This window comes from Myripristis murdjan, chromosome 14, assembly GCF_902150065.1.
Source record: "Myripristis murdjan chromosome 14, fMyrMur1.1, whole genome shotgun sequence".
Lineage (NCBI taxonomy): Eukaryota > Metazoa > Chordata > Actinopteri > Holocentriformes > Holocentridae > Myripristis > Myripristis murdjan.
Genome location: NC_043993.1, coordinates 16,519,974 through 16,539,544, shown reverse-complemented (window position 1 = coordinate 16,539,544; position 19,571 = coordinate 16,519,974). Strand labels below are relative to the sequence as shown.

Below are 19,571 nucleotides of genomic sequence, written 5' to 3'. Positions count from 1 at the left end.
TACTGTGTGTGTGTGTGTGTGTGTGTGTGTGTGTGTGTGTGTGTGTGTGTGTGTATGTGTGTGTGTTACAGCTTGATATTTAAACCCAAATCTCATGGGTTTGATTTTTTTGACATTTAATTTTTTACTTTTGACTTTTTTTTTTAAACCATAAGCAGCACATTCAGCACATACTAGCATATTACTTGGCCTAAGAGCTGCACTACGCTGATGTCTCACCGTAAGACCATAACCTTATTTTCTTAACAAATAAATCTCTCCTTGTCCTTGTCTTGTTCACCACTACAGCGGCCTCCCTTCACTACATGTCCACATCTTGCCATCACACATACTTCACACACATTATAGGGCAGCAACATGTTATATGTGAACGAGAAGCTGTAATCTGTCCAATATATTTACCTGCGACACAGAGGAAGGTCAGAATGTGGAGGAACCTGTGCAGCACTCCAAGTGTGGAGACAAGACTACACGTGCTGCTCATTTTATCACTGTTGTCTTGTCTTATTTGTTCTTTCTGTTTTATCTCACTGACTGGCACTTTTTTCTTTTTAGTATTTTTAACTCCTTTTTTTTTTGAAGTTTTTTTTTTTTTTTTTTTTTTTTACACTGTCATTGCTGCTTTTCTTAGTTGGTGAAGCACTTCCTAACTCTATTTTGAAATGTGCTACATAAATAAATATTATCTCCTTTTTTCTTCTCATTATTAATTGCTATGCTATGCACATTACCACCCTCAAAAAGAGCCAAGTGGTAAATTGTGCTTCACTCGACTGCAAAATACAGACAAAAATTGTTTAGCCATCAACAAAAGCATAAAACCTTTGTGACAAGACAAACTCATGTGCACAGATACATTCGCCCAGTTACGTTCAAACTATCTTGGGAGTATGTTCTTGTTTGTTGTGGCACAGGCACAGATGCTTTGTAAAATATTCTCTACAAATGCAGACTCTCAAAGTTCAGTTGGCATCACCGGCCTGCAGTGCCACAGGTTTTTCAAACGGCAGTATCTGTATTAGACCACGTGAATGCCAGAGTGAGACTGTTTTTGCATAGTGTGCTATGACCTCTGTTTTGTGAAATGGTTTACTGTAGGCTACAATAACAGATCTGGCGATTCCCACCCATATGTGAATTAATTACATCAAGCACTTCACCTGTTCAGCTGTTTGTAACACTATTTTAATTTTAACACTGGGTCTTGTGTGCTTTTGAAGGGAAAACTACTGATAAATTTGTGTTTATGTGTTGGGTGGTTCGGTTAGTTAACATTTATCCTACATCTGCCATATTGTAAGATAATAATTGTGAGAAACAAGATGATAATCAGTGATGTCACACTCTTGCATAGCCTACAGTGTCTTATTAGACGTGAAGGGGAACTTTGAGGACTCGTGCAAAGTTTGAGTTTTTCTATCCTAATGACTTTTGTATTATGTTACTATTATTGTATGCATTATGTATTATGTTATTTGCTCTAAACAAGAGAATTTACAGTTATCCCTAGATAATGTTCTTGGAAAGTGTCACCATCAATTTTTCATCCTCTGTGGAGTTATACTGTAAATTGGTGTGACTTCACAGATTAGTGGCTGCAGAAATTTTTTCTTTCTTTTTTGTCTGTTATATATAGTGCCACAGTTTGACATACAAAAGCGCTAAAAACAACATACAGTATGTCTGAGTTGACATTCAGTGGTATTCTCTCTGAGGGAAAGCTGAAGGAGGATAGAGGACACTAATGGTTGAAAGCTGACTAATAAACTATCAACAGCCCTCATATGATCTTCAGGCCTGGACTAGAGTCGCTCCACTTGTGCCAATCCAACTGAAGCTATTGTGACTTAATAATCAGTCATTCAGAAGTAATGTTTCCAGCTACCACTAAGTCCAGTTTTTGATAATCACATTACAATGCAGTTTGCATATACATGTAGTCACTGATTGTAATCCTGGCTGAGGGAACAAGGACAAAAACATACTTTATGGTCCACTCTAGAGCACACACTCACAAATATGCACATGGAAATAACATTTCCTTAGTAAGGCACTGAACTGTAACTTATTCCAGATGTGAGTCACAGATGAACACCGTTTTCACAGTGAGTAGGGCAGTAGTATCATCTGGTCGAGCCAAATCTCTAGCAAGATAATACCTGACAAGTATTATCTTGCTAATAAATCTCTGTCCACATCACCCTTTCTCCGTGGCTGTTGCAGTGTCTGGGCTTACAGTAACCAGGAACAAGCAAAGGCTGTCAAGGCTCCTCAGCTTGAACCTACAATGGTCTGGGGGGAGGAAACAAAAAACATACAGAGTTGCTGATGGCTGTGAGTACGTGATAGAGAGCTAGAGAGAGTGTGTGTGTTATTACCTTTCCTCTCCATGATCCTCTTCCACCCAGGCCACAATCTTTCCTTCCCAGCCAGGAACGATTGCCCCGTCCAGGAAAACCTGCTCACAGGCAGAAAATCACACACAATGATACAGTACAACGATTTTGTTTCACTGTATGCAAAGCAATTTAAATGCATTCTAAAACCAGAATACACTGACATTGTTCAGGTACTTTATATCACAGCATGGCTTTGTACCTGCACACACATATGATGTATTACACCCCAGTTGCCTGTTTATGTGCTGAAATCTTACTATGTATACAAATCTTAACTGGCACCATGGCAATTTCCTACACCACTCTTAAAACTTTTTGTCCTGCCTCTCTTGTACCTGGCATGTCTCCTACTGTCAAATCATCACTTGTCCCACCCTGTCCTGTCCTGTTGCTCAGTTCTCCTGCATCACCATTCTCCTCGGGCTACACAAGGAGTTCATCCTGTCCCGCTCTTCCCCTCCCCCTGGACTTTGGTAACATTGCCGGCTCTGTCCTCATACTCTCCTCTACAGACAATGCAAGTGCTTCATCTCACCACACTGAGTCATTCAGCGCTAACTGTTCTTCTGAACAAGATTCACCCCCATCGGTATTTCACAAACCACAATCACCCCCCCAGCAAGTGCTGCTACACAAAATAAACCAAAGGACCAATGAACCATTGGACGTTTTTTTCACCACAGACTAAGCTTTTCTACAGACTTTCCCTCATGACCAGTGTGCCTAGTGTTTACCCTTTGAAACCTGAGCAAATTAACTTGATTTCTTTCAAGTACATTGGACAAGAGGTACCGAGCAATTTAACAAGAAACGACCCTAAAATTAATTAATTAAAAAAAAAAAAAAGAAATTGCAAACAACAGAAAAATAGCAAAAATGTGTTACACTCTGTAATTCTTAATATTTTTTTATATTATTATATTATTTATATCATCCACTCACTACCATTTTCCTGGCCTCCTCTTACCTCTTCCTTAACCGTGCCAAACTCGGGGTCCAGGGCCTTGAAGTGGTATCTGAAGTTTCCCTCCCGATCTACAGCTGCCTTAACGTCCTTGAGAGTCACCTCACCAAGCCTGGATAATGTAATGGTCACAAGTTGATATTTTGTGTTAGTTTTTCTACATTTGGCCTTCAGCTATACCCTAACTATATCTTGTTATGACTGCTGGCGTTCAATCAAATGGTAGTGCTAGCTGCAAGCCATGACACACAGACACTCACCTCTTCGGTATGTTGATCATAGAGGGCTTTGGGGATTGGCCAGTGAAATAAAGAATTTTAGTGAAGGCAGAGGGGCTGCTATGAGGATGAGAAACCTCTGCAACAAACAACAGGAAACTGTCATTATGTCAGTAAAATCATACAAGTGTGTGTGTGTTTGTTTATGACAAGAATGTCTTACTTGTGGAAGGCCAGGAGTCAGAATCTGTATGTGCAGTTTTACGTCTTGGAGACTTCCCCCTTCCCTGCAGCAGGTAGATAAATGTTTAGTTTGACCTTTATGTCTTTACATTAGATCAGAATTTGTGGGTGTATGCTTGTATGTGTACCCGGTATGTATGTAAAACATGCAGTCTGTCTACGAGCGATGCTATGCCCTGCTCCAGGGTGTCGAGCGTGTGGTGCTGGGGGTCGTGCTCTCTGAAGTTGTTCCTCAAACTCTTGAGTGCATCTTTGAGCAGCTGCACTTCCTCCGCCTGCTAACAGAGCACAAACATGAAAACCGCATCAGACAGGAAACAAAAATTCTAGAGGAAATCAGTGTTTGTGCCAAAACCCTTGAAAGTATCAGCAGAGGTTTGTGTTGAAAAATGGATTGTGTGAAACGTTAAGCCTATGTGAGCAATGCATATACAATCACACAGTTAATAATAATAATTTAGAAATTATTGCCGATCAGAGGTGTGACGCTTTGAGTGAGCATGCTATTAATAACACAATCACAACACTGTAGTGCTGCCACAGCCAGGCAGTACAGTACAGTTCAGTACAGTTGGCAACTGAATAGCCAGTTCAGTACAGACAGCGCTTACCCCTGATACAGAGGGAGCTGGTTTGCCAGAGTAAGAGTATCCATTGTTGTCAGTGTCAGCAGGAATCTGGAAAGAAGAAGAAAAAAAAAACAGTATGAATACTGTCATTTTGGTAATGTACATATTCTTTTCCACTGCTCACTGCCAGATCCAGACTGGAGTATAAAAATGTGAACTAAAAATGATCAATTTTATTTGAGACTTTAGAGCAGAAGAGAGACAGTATAGAAATAGTATTACCTGCTGCAGATCCTGACCCGCCAGTTCCTGCAACAAACTGCTTTTATGTTCCAATTCTCTTTTCATTTCACTCTGAAAAGAGACACAGAGCCAGCCATCAAAATACACAAGGATACCTATCCTCACACTGGATCCAAAAACAGGGTTTATGTTACAGTTTATTATTTTATTCTATTCCACAGTTTTCACAAACTGTGTGTATTTAATTTCATATTTATAACCATGTGTATCTACAGTTTATACACTGATTAAATTTTGGTCTTTGCAATGTCAGTATGTTTCAGTGTCCTGAACATCACCTGCTGTAGAACAAGCTGCATAAGCTTATACTGCAACTTGCTGCAGATGCTCCTTGATCCTTCTTGCATTTCCCTGGCAGTCGTGACCCCCATATTGAGAACTACTGCACTATATCGTAGTATCTCTACCATGCTTTTAGTAAAAGAAAAGCCATAGGTGGTGATTCACTGTTAAACTATTAAGTTACCAGTGTTTCCCCTTTAATTGTTTCTTACAGAGATAAGAGCATCTGGGCAGCAAATTTCCTACAGCAGCGAATGACTACTGAATGACTTAAGAAATACCAAAGAAATATTTTAGGAATATTACAGGTGGCAGTGTGTCTGTGCTTTTCTCACTGTCTGCAACCGCAAGTTGCTTGTCACTTTGATTTTGAAGAGGCAACTTGGCTACATTTGACTTGAAAAACTGACCTCATGTTGCGTTGCCACTAGAATTGCACAATATAAAATAAAAATATCAAAGTCTGCGATATTATATAGAATATTTCTGTAGAAATATATTGTTTGTGCAGCGGAAGTAACAAGCATGTGTTTGTGCCTGTGGTTAATGAGCAGTAATGGGTGTGTTCGATTTAAGGCCCAAGTGAACAGTGTCAAAAGCAGGCAGTTTCCCTCTCACTGGCTGACTGGCCCGATATGTTACAGTGCACAGGTTTACTAAATGAGCCCGCGCTATGCAAACCATATCACATGACCCATATGCTTGCTTCAGAACAAGTCTTCAGTACCGGAGGAAATGCAGTGACTCCACATTATTAGGACTTCTCTGACCTAAAACCACAACCTAACAGTCTGTCAACCAAAAGTGAAACCCAACGTCCAGAACCAGATCACATGACTTAAATGGTGAACAGACCAACAAAGCATTTATAGAGCATCATTTATTACTAGAGGGGCAAAATATCTTAAAACTAACTGACATACCTGCTGCTTTTGGCTTTCTTCCAGCTTGTGTTTGTGTTGCTGCAGTAGTCTGTCTTTCTGTCCCATCTCCTTCTGCAACCAGCCCGTCAAAGGGAGTGGTACATATGTATTGTTTAGTATAGAATCAATATGCAGATGTTAAGCTACTGTTTAATACAAGGTTGGGGGGCCATTACAAATTAAGAATCTGCATTTACAAACACAGGTTTAAAGTGCCTTACCTTGCATTCACCCCACAGCCTGTTGCATTCCTCCAGCTTCCACTGCAGCTCTGCCTACATTGCACAAAAAGATTATCAAGAGGAGATAACTATGCAGCATCCATTCAAAATATGTGTAAAACACTGGTGCTACAATTGTTTCCATAGTGGAAAATATTGACTGTTAAAACTGCTTGTGTCCTAGTGTGTATCAAAGACTGGAAAATGTGAGAGAAATATGATGCTTGCACATTGTTGGAAACAGAGTGAGACTCTTATTTGAAATGTCGGTGCAGAGTGTGCTTCATACATTCTGGTTGTTGAGCTCATCTTTGGCCATGTCGGCTCTGAGCAGTTCTTGCTTCATCTGCAGTATTGAGGCCTCCTGAGCACACAGTCTCTGCTGCTGGGCCTCCTGCAGACACACAAACACACAGGCAGAAAGATGCCTCACTCCTCAGCTTCAGTTCAGGTTTTACCAAAGAGATGCCACAGAACTCAACTGAGTTGTAAGACGAATTGTGGGAATTGGTGTGTGTGTGTTACCTTGACTCCTTGCAGGTTTCTCATCTCCTGCTTACAGCGCAACAGTTCCCTCTAAAGCAACCAGCAGACACTTTGAATTAAATATTAATCACAGTCCACACCAAAAGCTTACAGCCTAAGAATAATGTGCCCTTTGCACCATCAAATGAAGTGTTACACGTATCTTCTGTGCCATAAAATAAAACATATCCCAAGAGAAAATGATTATTTGAAAAAAAAAAAGAAAGAAATAAAAAATGAATGAATGAATAACTGAGACACTTGTTTACCTTTAGCTCCTGAGCCTCCTCCATGCTCTGGTCCAAACGGCTGCGAATGACTACCTGGAAAAAAGAGAGAGACAAACAAGGGACGTATGTGTGCGTGTGTGAGAACCACAGAGGACTGATGGAATAAAAGAGGGAAAACTGATACCCGTGTCGCCTTCTTATACACACATAGCCATGTAGTCTCACACACACACACACACACACACACACACACACACACACACACACAGCTAAGAAAAAGAAATGTGATCCGTGCCGAACACAAAGAGCTGGCGAAACAAAGCATGGGTAAAGAGTAAATGAGAGAAAGGAGGGAGATCGAGAAAGAACATGACATGGAGCTTGAGAAAAATAAAAATAAAATCACAGACAAAATCACTACCAGCTGCTGTTCAGTGCTGCCATCTTCCAGACTCAGAGTCAGGTCCTGCTCGTCCTCAGGCAGCGAGCCGTGCAGCAGCAGAGCCTGCAAAAACACACGGGGCACAACATGTGACTCCAGTTTGTAATTTGCAGCAAACCACACTTCAGAAAGTTGTGTTCTCTGACGTCTAAAGCCCAGAGCTTGTAATCGATCTGATGTATGTTGCGTGCACCGGCTATAATGAGCATAGTGTTTGTGTGTAGTCACTTGAAGAAACAAAAAATAATTCTTGACTCTTTGTACATTTTGCAGTGTGAGGTAAAAAAATAAAAATAAATAAATAAATAAATAAAGTTTCCCAACTTTTCCATGACTAAAATACTTTCTTCCCATTTTCAAGTCAAGTAAATGCCTTAGATTGAGTCACATTCGAACAGTGATTACAGGTGTTAATAAGACACTTACAAGTGCGTGATGGTTTTTCCTCTCTATGCGCTGGTAGATAACTCAAGACAGTACAAAGAGGTTTTATTAACTGTAACTCCACTTACACTGTATATCATCTCTCATGCCCATGTAGTTGTTTTTATGTAGGACGCACTATAAGGCAAATTAAGGACAGACTCTCAGGACACAAATATGCAATTAAAATGTGGACTATCCCATTGGGAAACACTTAAAAGAGGCACATGATGGTAATGACCCCTTACTGAGGCTAGAGGGATTTGAATTGGTAAAGGCATCCATCGGGGTGGTGATCGTTTACACAGACTCCTTCACAGGGAAACCTTTTGGATTTTTAAACGTGTTCCAATGGTATATCCAGGTTTAACTGAGGACATTGATTATATACCTTTTCTATGAAATGTAGAGCACTGCTGTGGTAGATAGCACTACAGCAGCAACAACACACAAATGTCAAATCTGTATGTACCTGTAAAGCTGACACCATTTTACGTGTCTCCTGCATTTCCTTCTCCAAAGCTTCACTGAGAGAGTCCTCCCAAAGGGGCGTCACTGCAACAACAGGTGACTCCTCTATAGACACACACACACACACACACAGTATTAAACATGTTCAACAATAAATCTTGAATTTCTCCAGTTGAACACCAGGTTGGTAGGTGAGTGGACAGTCACCTAAGTTTTCCTGTTGCTGGCTCTCCTGCTGCTGTCTGTCCTCTGCATGGCAGCTGGGGGGCGCTCTTGGGGACGAAATAGGGCTTACAGAGCTAAGACTACAGCAGGAAAGAGCATTAATTACTCACATTGTTCCAGAGAAACATGAGAAGAAACACACACACAAGTACAGCGCAACTGCCACATCAAAATGTGTCATATCTAAAATAAAGCAAAGATTGTCTGCCCTGCTCTGGAACGAATGGGTTCTGCTTATTCTGGCTGAATAAAAGCTTTTTTTTTTTTCACCTGAGTGCCTGATTTTTCTTAAACTGCCAACCAATTTTTGTTCATTATGTATAATATCTACTTGAACAAATTTAGACAGCATTTCATCTGGTAAACCTGATAAAAAAAATTACTACAAGTAAACAGACTACTCATAAGCCATTCACAAGTGCATCAATGTTATTGTTAAATTCTGTGTGAAAAACCAAGAAACAAAGTCTATAAAAAAAGTAAACAGACTAATGTCAGTCTATTGCCTTAAATGTTTGTCTTTCTGTAGTTTCTATACAGGCAGAAAGCACGGAAAATGTGTGAAATTCAAAACGACCTTGTTTAAAAAGACTGTTTATAAATGGAAACTGTTTTCTACAGACAGTGTCTGTTTAAGAGGAGCAGTGTCTTGAGTCGTGACTGTTTCTTTTGTTTAAACTCCATTTCAGCTTTCAACAGAGAGGACTTGTGAGCGAGCAAAGACAAAAGCAATATATACGAAAGAAAATCCCAACTTGCCATTAAAAAACACCTTTTCCCCAAATCTCTGCATGCCACGGCAAATTGAACACAGACAGCACAGAAGCGCTACACTGTATTTACAGGCTCATTTCACATTTCGTTTCAGCAATGTAGAATACTGTTACTGTTAAAAAGAAGCTTAAGCACACACTCACACATCCCACACACACTGTCTGGCCTTACCATTTAATCTGTTTTCCTCCCATAGTCAGTTATGGTTGGTCTAGACTCTGCATATTATTTTCCAGCAGTCTAAGTTTCACTCTTCATGTGGCTGTCTGCTATCAGCATCCCAACAAGCTTTGTTGTTCCTCCCTTACACCCAGCACCCCTCCACCCCCCCTTCATCTACAAAGCATTGCCATGACAACTACAGCAGCAGACACTGCTTAGCATCTCCCACTTAATTTTGCTATTCATATGTTGCTTGAAGGTGCAAAAGTCTCAGATTGTAACAATAAATTCTTTTATCCCTTTCTCTGAAATAAAACATACAAACTACTCACTTTTAATGAACACACACACACAGACACACACACACACAGACACACACACACACACACAGTCACGGTTAATAAGAATAGAGGAGACCTCAAATCAAGCATGTGATTGGAGGAGATATAAAAAGTATTTATTTCTGTCCGCTCTCATCCATTGCCAGTGTTTTTTTCTACTGCCCTTAAGTCTTCCAGTTGTCAGACACACACATACACACACACCCACACACACACAACGATAGAGTGTACTCTGAGGTACTGAGGGCTTAAATCACATGCTTTGTTTGGCAGTGAGAGAACCCTGTGGTTTTCACTTGCTGGTGTGCACTGAAGGAGAGGATGAGGATGAAGAGTGACGCGGGCAGCAGGCACACTTAAAAGAATTTAAATTGGGCTTTTTTTGGTCATTTTGTGGTCATTTTGTTGTTATTTCATTTTAATTGTATACTGATTAAAATTATAGATAAATTAATTTTCTGATCATTTTAAATAATTTTTTCCTCATTTTTACTAATTTTCTGTAGCAAATTCGTGATAATGTTCTTGCTTTTTTCCCAAATTTTTAAATAATTTTCTGGTAATTCCACTGTAATTTTTCTAACAGTTTAATTTTAAACATATAATGTAATGCATAATATATATTGAAAAAAACAAAAACAAAAACAAACATAAAAAAAAAAGTGAATTTGCTCAGGTTTCAAAGGGTTAACAAACTGTTCATCTCAAGCAAAAGAGCCAATCTGTGCTGGAAAACAAACGGGCTGTGAGAGTGGTGATGCCGTCAGAGTGGTACAATGGATTTTAACAAACAGTTTCTTTGTAGTTCCTAAATAGATTGGGTCTTCATTGAATTAAGGTGATTCAAGTGCATTTGTTGGGGAGCATTTAAAATTTATACATGATCACAGCTACTGTGAGACTGTTGAGTTTGTGTGAATGCAGATTGGCAGATTACCTGCCAGATTGAGAAGTGTCTGGCTCATCCGGAGCGCCTCTCTCGTACTGCTTCACCAGCGCACGTACACACACACTCCTCTCCTCATCCAACCCCCATGCACTGAAAAAAGAGGGACAAATCCGAGGTTACCGTTTCACCGCCACTAAGTGACTTATAGGTGTAATATCAGACATGCAGACATAACTTTTATTTACTGTAATGAGTGTGCTAATTGTGGGTGTGTGTCCAGCAGGGGACAGCAGAGACTATACAACTAACTTTAGGAAGGCAAAGAAAGATCTCAAAACTGAAATAGCTGTCCATCCCTTATTGCAAAACCATTACACCCTCTTACACTACCAGAAATAATTCCAGGAGTTTGCGTCAGTGTGTGTGACTGTGTGTACCTGCGGAGGTGTGTGGCTCGTGCCGGCTGTGAGGCATCGAGTCGTGCTGATGCCAGTGCAGCAGCGGCGCCCTGTGCAAGTGCGACCGCGGACAGAGGGTAGTGGTTGGCAGAGGCTCTCGTCAAACTCCGCCCATTTCCAGAGGCAGCCCTGTGATTGGCTGTTGGTTTAAAGTGGGCAGCCAGTGCCAGAATGATCCTCATCACAGATTTCAGATTACCGTCGACAATGTCTGCACAAAGAGAGGATTGTATCTGTCTCTGTAATTTATTAAATGCAACCATTCATCTAACTACCACTGACAGCCTCTGAAACAACATTTTTTTTTAAATTATTTTATATTACGTTCTAGAACAGGTTAAAGACAAAAGATAAAACAGTGGGATTAGGGCTGGGCAATAAGACAAAATTAAATATAAAGACACCTTTGATTGAATACCATGATGTCAATATTGTGATGATGTTGTGGGCATGATGGTTGCTGCTTTCATAATATATTTACATACAAGAGATTATTGGGAAACAATCATTAATACTGTGGATATGATGACCAAGCAGGTAGCGACAAATAATAACGGCTAGAACAGTTCACTAATTTGCCTGTCTTTACTGTAATGCAGCCTTTAAAACTAGAAAAAGCAACACCTATGCCATATTGAGATATTACAATATGCAAAATCAAAGGTGAGTCTCATGTCACAATATTAATATTTCTTACTGACATACAGTACTTACATACAGAGAATACAGACTGTAAACTTCCAGTGTCTCCTACGGAAATGACCACCGAGCGAACTATCTGTATTTTCTCATGCAGTGGAAAATAGTGCTGACTTCTTTGTTCTTTTCATTTTGTGATGTAGCATCAATATATCACCCAGCCCTAAGCGGGATCAACAGAAACATTCCTAATCAAACCTTAATGGCTGAAATCCAAAGGTTGCATGCATCAGCCCACATGCTTTAAACTGTAGGGTCACAAAAATCTTCTGACTTTAGTATAGGTGAGCAGCCAAAAAGTGAACCCAAGTGAAGGAGGCTGAAGCAGAGAAACAGCAAGGAAACCACAGAACGAGAGAGATTTTTCTAGTTTTACCTCTTGCGGATATGTGGGGCATTCGTATGTGTCTGGAGGAAATGAACTGCAGGACTCGCTCTACATTCATCCTGCTTTCTTCTCTGCTCTGTGGAACAAAATTCACTCCCTCCAGGGCTTCCCCGGCTGTCAAAATGTACAAAATTTGGGGGAAAATGAACAAAGAAATGCTTTATTTGCAAATGTGAAACTATATCGCTGCACAGCTGAGCCTGAGCAACTTGCTATTACCACTGGAGCAAACATTGTGGTTGACATACAGCTAAACGTGTTTTATTACAGGACTATGTAGCAGCCTGAAAGTTAGTCAAAGCTTGTGCGTGTGTGTGTGTGTGTGTGTGTGTGTGTGTTTGTGTGTGTGTCTGTGTGTCTGTGTGTTAGTGGCATAATTTCACATTAAAAGGTCAAAACCATTAGCACCGCATTAGGATGGTATCAACTATCTTCAGCTTGACTAAATTTCATCAGAATGTTACAGGCCTCTTGTGGGTTTTATTGCATCAATTTTGTAATTATTTTCCACTTTGAATGAGGTAATAAATTAGTCTGCACCAAAAACACTGATTTCCTTCAATATGGATTGTGATGTTTTAATTATATGTGAGTATTTCATAGCAGAACATTGCACTAAAAGGTGGAGGTTGTGGTTCAGGCTGCCTGTACTGAAAGACACAAAGCATGGCCAAAATTCAGCACAGGTTTGTGTTTCTCTCAAATATCTGTGGTAGGGGTTAGTAGCTAAATTAAGTTCTACACTCTGTTGAGTTCAGTGAGAAAATGCGGATGCAGCACATGCGTAACCGGCCTGTAAAATGTTGTTAAATTTTGATGTTGGCAATATCACTGCATTTATTAAAAGGAGAGGGGACATTCTTTAACTAACATGGCAGATTTACATGAAAAACGTGATTCTGCAGTTGTGCGTGCTTTCACTTTCAGGCAGTTCTTACAAGGAGAATACATCATGAATCTTGAAATGCATGACGTGCTGTGACCGACCAAGACATGAGTTGTAGCATCCTGTTACTGCAACAGCCCAAAAAGATCATTTGGGGTATTTGGAAATGTTTTACTACCTGTCACCTTTGAGGGGAACTACATTCCTGGGGTCAATTTTCACAACTTCCACTAGCTAAGACATAGTTTATAAGCATGTAATGTAATCATCTCATAAAGGCTTGATGGTCAGCCGAGACTTGCTCACTAGTTCAACTGAAAATCAATGATAGATATGACAACAGTGCAATTATGCGTGAATAAATTCAAATTGTGGCTTGATCTTTGGTCAGCTCAGTTTAAATGTCTGTAGTCAAATACACAGCATTTGCAAAAAGCGTCTTTGGTGAGAACAAAACATGCCTATTGCAACACATAACCATGTGGTACAAATAGATATTTCTGTGGTTACTGTGACCAATAAGAAGGCACTGTGAAGAAATATTTTACCAACTCATTAGACCTCTGTTGTTGACAGTTGTTGCATAATGGCTGTTGTTTCATAGTGGCTGCATAATAACTTCAGTTAAACTATACTTCAATTTTACCAAAAATGATCAAGATATGTTGATTTAATGTGTAGTTACACTTCAAAGTAGCAAAAATGCAAAAGTAACTGCGTGCAACACAGAGGCCCTCAGTACATTCTAATCTGCTATCCAAAGTCTGTGTGATTGCACCATGATCAATTGTGGCTCCAAAAACCAAGATGCTAGTGCTGTAAATTTCATGAGGGGTGTGTGTGTGTGTGTGTGTGTGTGTGTGTGTGTGTGTACTAACCAACTATCTCTATGAGGTGTATGAGCACCACCCCATCCTGGAGATCATGCCTGAGGTCAGTGACAGGTTTCAGCCCCGGTTTCCTCTTCAGCTGAGCATTCACCCACGAAACATAGGCTGCAAGCTGCTGCTGTAGTGCAGCAATCGGTTGAACACACACACACACACACACACACACACACACACACACACACACACACACACACACACACACACACAGTGCTTTCAGTATATGTATCATATCATGGGAGCCAACACCATGCCGGGGTAGGCTGGGTTCATGGCATAACAGATGAGTTTTCTTTGTTTATCATGTTGGAACAGGGAAGGGGGGCGGGGGTGGCCTATTGTTCAACTGGCTATGAATGAATGACCCCTTTTGTAAAGTTGAATCAAATACATGGATTCACTGTCTTCCTATCGGACTGCCGAAACCTACAGTTTTGACTTTCCAGCACTACGCTTCGCACGGCTTGCTCCACCTTTACCGGTCTGGTTTGGTCACGTGACGGCCCGTCGTCCGGGATACATTACAAAGAACGCACCCCGTTTTTTAACATAATGTTAACTCAAATTGCAAATAGCTGAATTACAGTCTTGAAAATATTATAGAGTGACTTTTGGCGTCCTTGTTCCTTGGTTACTTGAATTGTCGGTGAAAATTTGATGTATAGCATCATAACGTACGTTACAGATCCGTGAGCTGCCTATCATTCATTAATTACATTGTCCGCTACAGTAAACTACGTTCTCGTTAGCCAGCTGACGTTAGCAATAACAGCGGGCTAAATTGCATGATTAAATTGTTAATACGAAACTGAAGGACTTTTTTACTTTACTGGCTGGCAAGTGGCGACTCTGTCTCTGTTCAGCTTGCTAAATTAACACGGGCTGTAAGCTAGCTAACCCTGAAGTTAACAAACTTTAACATTAGTAACGTCAAGTTAACGTTACCTCGTTAAAGCCCTCATGAAGAACATCATCCAGCAAGCTCCTTTTCGAAAGTGAGGCGATCATCTTTTTACACGAAAACCCATTTACTGACTCTCGTATGGGCAGTCGCTATGGCCGGACAATGAGGGCAGACCTCCCGTTACTAGCTGCTGCTGTATTTGAGCAAACGTCAACAAACCAAGACAATTGTGGAACGAGGCAATCCCCGTTACTCAGGGCAGACCGGTGTCAAGTCAACGACCCTGAGTATAGCACCACTTCCGGCCACATTTTCAAAATAAAGATTATATTAACGAATATATTCGGCGTGAAAATGACTTCCGGAATTCGCAATAAGAGGCCGTAGGCGTAGATGTATTGATTTATTGATTTTGAAAACACATACATTAAATTCCACAATGTACAACAGCAGCATACAGACAGAAATATGCACTTTGAACTTTAAATCATTTGGATGGCATTCACACAGTGACACAACCTAGGTTTGCAGATGGGTGTCTCCACCTGCTCATGAGGCCTCAAACAACACCCTGAGCCAGGCTCTTATGGTCAGGCAAAACCAAAAATACTAATGTTTTGTAATTATAGTCATTTTATCATTTTTGTTTATTTATTTATTTACCCCAGAGGATGGCGCTAAGTGTATTAATTAAAAGACCCGATGGAACATTTCTGAACCAGACAACCTGGCAGCATTTTTCTGCACTGTCACTGTCCAGAAAATTAGTTTCACTTAAATGCAGCAGCTCCAAGACTTAAAAATACAATTACCTCTGAACTCTCCACATTCAAAAAAATCATTCATGCTTTTTTGTTTGCAGAAACTGTAAATCAGGACACATTATGAAGCCATGGGTTCTGCTCTCACATGTTTGACACTTTAAACATAAAATGTTCTCCTACACCTATGACGCTATTTCACATTTCATTTCTGCCAGTTTTCAAGGCAACCAAATTGGACTTTTTTTCACAAATTTGAGTTGTAATTTGTATTTCAATGCACAAAAGTATGTGTGTTTAGTTATGTATTTATTCAGAGAGAAACATTTAAATTTACAGGCATTCCAAGCATATGATGCAAAATTAAGTGAATTTGCTGTCAGTTCTTCTGATCAATCTGGGGTCAGGAATGTGTGAGGACAGATAAGATCCAGTCAGTCAGAGAGGAGGCATCCACTATAGCGCCACCAGCTGGGTTGAAACAGCGCTCAAGGTCACGAAGGCTCTCCAAAGTGATCTCAAATGGTACCTGACACACACACACACACACACACACACACACACACACAGGACTGTAAGCTATATGATTTCATTCTAGACAGGCATGAAAACGGTTAAATGAACATAATAATGAATATCAGCAACACAAAAACATACAGCTGCAGTTTGTGTCATACTTGAGTGTGATTGTGTTTACTCTATCTGGGCATGACAGTGTGTTTACATGTGCATGTACTTTCATGTGTTATATAGTTAGACACCTCGGTGAGGGGGTCAGACTTTGAGCCTGACTGCAGAAGATCCTTGATGGACAAACAGCAGCTCAGAATCTTCTCCTTTAGCATCTGATATCACATAAACACACACACACACACAAATACACACATCATTTTCATTCAGGACTGATGAAAGCATGGCAATAAGCGAACTGAGATACAGTGAACTTATTTGTACCCTTAGGCACTGCTACACTACCAGGAATAAACCAAATTAACAATACAACCATATCAAAATAGTAATCCCACAATGTAGGGTACTTAATTTCACCTCTAGCAGTTAATCTCTACCGTATAGCATATGTGTGCATGTACCATAGTTCCCACCAGTCAACCGGCTTTTTCTGTACAGAGGATTTGAAAATGGTTTATGGGAAAATTCTCTCCCAAATTAATATTCTAAATGCAGTATCTATATTCCATATGTACATGACTCAGCAGTTGGCCTACACTGTGTGCTGACACATCAATGCTAACATTCACTTGTAAATCATACTAATATTGGCTGATAAATCAAAGAGGGAGGCTGTCACACTAGTAGGTGTCAGTGCTTTTGCATTTGTCTTGATTTCCAAACCTATAAAGTCGAACATTACCCTCAGCAAAAGGATGTTATTGGATCCTAAACCCCTTTGCTCAAAGTTTATATGTGTGCGAGTGTGTGGTGTGTCTAACAGCAGTACAAACCTGCATGTGTTGGTTGGGAGACTCTTTAGAGGTTTCATTGAGCTTCTGGGTTTTGGTATTTGAGGTGCAGTGGAAGCTGGCAGCTACAGACAGTGTCATGTTTGCTGTCACACACAGCTCACACAGCTGTGCATGGACCGCCTTAGCCCTGATACAAACACACACAAACATACACATACAGCGACATAGTGACATGATCTGAAATCTACCTGTATGTGATAGAAAAGAGCATGACATCTACATCTATGTCCGTGTGTGTGTTTCCTACCTTTCTATTTTAATAACATGTTGCCCACATTGCAGCCCCATTACAGCAATGGTTGATCCTCTTGTGGCAGACACAGGATGTCTGTTGTGGCCATACAATAGAAACACCTGACAATACACACACACACACGCACACGCACACGCGTGCGCGCACACACACACACACACACACACACACACACTTTTTAACAATACTATTGAATGTGATGTGTATATAGGTCAGTCGGTGTGTGTGTGTGTGTGTGTGTGTGTGTGTGCATTACTATGTCCTGGTATCCTGGTGCAGGGCTCAGGGCAGGCTGATGCCACTGCATACAGAGCTGCTGTTTACTGGAGATGGACCACCGGTACACCTCATCTTCCTGCTCCTGGCCTAAACAGGCTCGCAGTGCAGGGCTCAGCTGGAACACAAGAAATCCAAGATGCTGAGCTAAAGACCTTTACTGAAAAGAAATCAGCATTTTTATGTCACCTTAATTCTTGTCTGAACTATGAGATTTAGGTCAAATCAAGAGTTGTGCAGCCCCTCCTGTGGTAGGTATTCCTTTTTTCTTTTGGACTATGTTCTCTCTCTCTCTCTGTGTGTGTGTGTGTGTGTGTGTGTGTGTGTGTGTGTGTACCTGTACAATCTGTGGCAGCAGTATTATCTCAGCAGGTGCAGGTTCAGGAGCACAGCAGTTCTCTCTGTAGCTGGTCATGTGCGAGCAGAGGAAATTGTGAAGCTGAGACAGACGAGATGCTGGGCTAGCATCTCTCGGTAATGATGCTAGGCCTTCCCCAATCTGAGTGCACACTGAACAAACACGCGCACACACACACACACACACACACACACACACACACACACACACACACACACTCACAATGTCTGACAGTACTGAAAGGAATTGTTGACTCATATCACTATTTGCACACTCAAATCAAACTACATTGTTTCAAAGAAGTAAAATCCTTCTTTATCAACTAGCCTCTGTTCAGCCAAATATTCACACCAGTAATTACTACTGCCTTAAACTCTGTCTCAAGCCCACACACACCCACATACTCACCTGGTTCACTCTCTGTTTTCTGCAGGTTCAGCAGGTGTATGTAGTAGCGAGCCACATGGGTCCAAGTGAGATGAGAGAGAGAGAGAGCTCTGAGGCTCTGCTCTGCCTCCGGTGACTGGTTAGCTGCGTCCTGAGACATTTGATCCACACCACCTACACATACACATAAGTTCAGAGGTACAACTCTGCATTAAATACTCTAGTCATTCTTTGTCTGCAGTCTTTCTTGGTTTGACCGCTGTTTGAATAAAGAGTGAACTGTCCAGTGAGGCTGAACTTCAAGCAAATAAAAAAGTAGCTTGGTGTTTATTCATATTACCACAGGGATTAAGCAGGTCATTGCCGGCAAAGATGGGTAGGGCTTTGACGGCCATTTCAGACAGTGACTCTCCACCTGCAACGGCGCCACAAAGCTGGCTACAGGCAGACATGGCTTTCAGCACCTGCACATTGTCACAATATATAGATAAGGTTAAGATGAACACAATGGCAAAGCTTAGGATGGACAGCTGGGAAGTAAAATTATAGCTGCATGAAACAAATGCACCAATGATGTGAATTCCATCAATATGCCATTTCCCATCAAATATTTCTTATGATTTCTGAAATCAATAGAGTAATTTTCCTACATATAAGATCTGTGATTCAGACCTGTGCAACAATCACGATTTTCATGCTATATCTATTGAAATGCAGAAATAAAATCTCCTTTCTCACTGTGCCCACCCATCTATCCTTCTATCTATCCATCAATCTGCCTGCCTGTCCATCCATTCCCTCTGTGGGCTGGTATTGTACAGACCATGGCAGCCCCTCTGAGGTAGGTCCAGAAAAGCAGCAGGTATCCCTCTCTCACAGTCAGACCTCTGTTCAGATTGAGTAGCAAACGCTTCCAGTGTGAGATCTGAATGAGTGGGTGAGAGAAAGGCAGAGAGCAAGATATCATGAAAGGAGGGAGTAAATAAGAGTCAGAAAGTCACTGGTGCTTCTTAACAATATACAACACACCAGAGGTTGTAGGTTGCAAACACACACATACTTTGTTTTGAGATGTAGTCTCTAGGGGCTTGTGTGGTATATGCTGCCAGTCATGGAGGAAAAGAAGCGCAAGCTCTAGGTAACAATTACGAATCAGCCTAAAAGAGAACAAATATACACAAACAGAATATAAAAGTATAGATAAATGCATAAATGGTGAGTTTTAT

At 40.8% G+C, this 19,571-nt stretch overlaps 2 protein-coding genes across 2 annotated transcripts in view; both read right to left on the bottom strand.

The window, feature by feature from the left end:
• Positions 1 to 582: 582 nt before the first annotated feature.
• On the bottom strand, positions 583 to 15,078 carry LOC115371144 (dixin-like). Its single transcript, XM_030068313.1, has 21 exons — positions 14,868 to 15,078; positions 13,914 to 14,043; positions 12,138 to 12,263; positions 11,042 to 11,273; positions 10,653 to 10,754; positions 8,421 to 8,518; positions 8,215 to 8,318; positions 7,299 to 7,382; positions 6,917 to 6,970; positions 6,648 to 6,698; positions 6,412 to 6,516; positions 6,123 to 6,176; positions 5,902 to 5,973; positions 4,676 to 4,747; positions 4,436 to 4,501; positions 3,953 to 4,102; positions 3,805 to 3,868; positions 3,624 to 3,720; positions 3,367 to 3,475; positions 2,379 to 2,458; positions 583 to 2,292 (listed from the first exon to the last, which is right to left on the bottom strand). Exons 1-21 carry the CDS (start codon positions 14,928 to 14,930, stop codon positions 2,283 to 2,285), a joined length of 1,923 nt encoding a protein of 640 aa, XP_029924173.1. The 5' UTR covers positions 14,931 to 15,078; the 3' UTR covers positions 583 to 2,282.
• Positions 15,079 to 15,990: 912 nt separating this feature from the next.
• cfap54 (cilia and flagella associated 54) overlaps positions 15,991 to 19,571 on the bottom strand; it is a 41,798-nt gene continuing 38,217 nt past the window's right edge. Inside the window, exons 59-68 of the mRNA XM_030069139.1 lie at positions 19,406 to 19,502; positions 19,169 to 19,270; positions 18,686 to 18,809; positions 18,367 to 18,519; positions 17,938 to 18,110; positions 17,581 to 17,718; positions 17,319 to 17,425; positions 17,051 to 17,198; positions 16,349 to 16,432; positions 15,991 to 16,116 (exon numbers count right to left, since the gene is read on the bottom strand). Coding sequence (XP_029924999.1) covers positions 15,991 to 16,116; positions 16,349 to 16,432; positions 17,051 to 17,198; positions 17,319 to 17,425; positions 17,581 to 17,718; positions 17,938 to 18,110; positions 18,367 to 18,519; positions 18,686 to 18,809; positions 19,169 to 19,270; positions 19,406 to 19,502 — 1,252 coding nt within the window. The remainder of the gene's footprint in view (positions 16,117 to 16,348; positions 16,433 to 17,050; positions 17,199 to 17,318; positions 17,426 to 17,580; positions 17,719 to 17,937; positions 18,111 to 18,366; positions 18,520 to 18,685; positions 18,810 to 19,168; positions 19,271 to 19,405; positions 19,503 to 19,571) is intronic.

Bases quoted from the DNA above. Each gene is read 5' to 3' on its own strand.
- LOC115371144 (XM_030068313.1), bottom strand. From the start codon at position 14,930: ATGATCGCCTCACTTTCGAAAAGGAGCTTGCTGGATGATGTTCTTCAT. The intron at 6,971-7,298 runs GTAGTGATTTTG...TCTTTTTTCCAG, and splicing joins GCAGCACTGAACAGCAGCTG to GTAGTCATTCGCAGCCGTTT. The intron at 6,177-6,411 runs GTATGAAGCACA...TGTGCAATGTAG, and splicing joins ATGAGCTCAACAACCAGAAT to GCAGAGCTGCAGTGGAAGCT.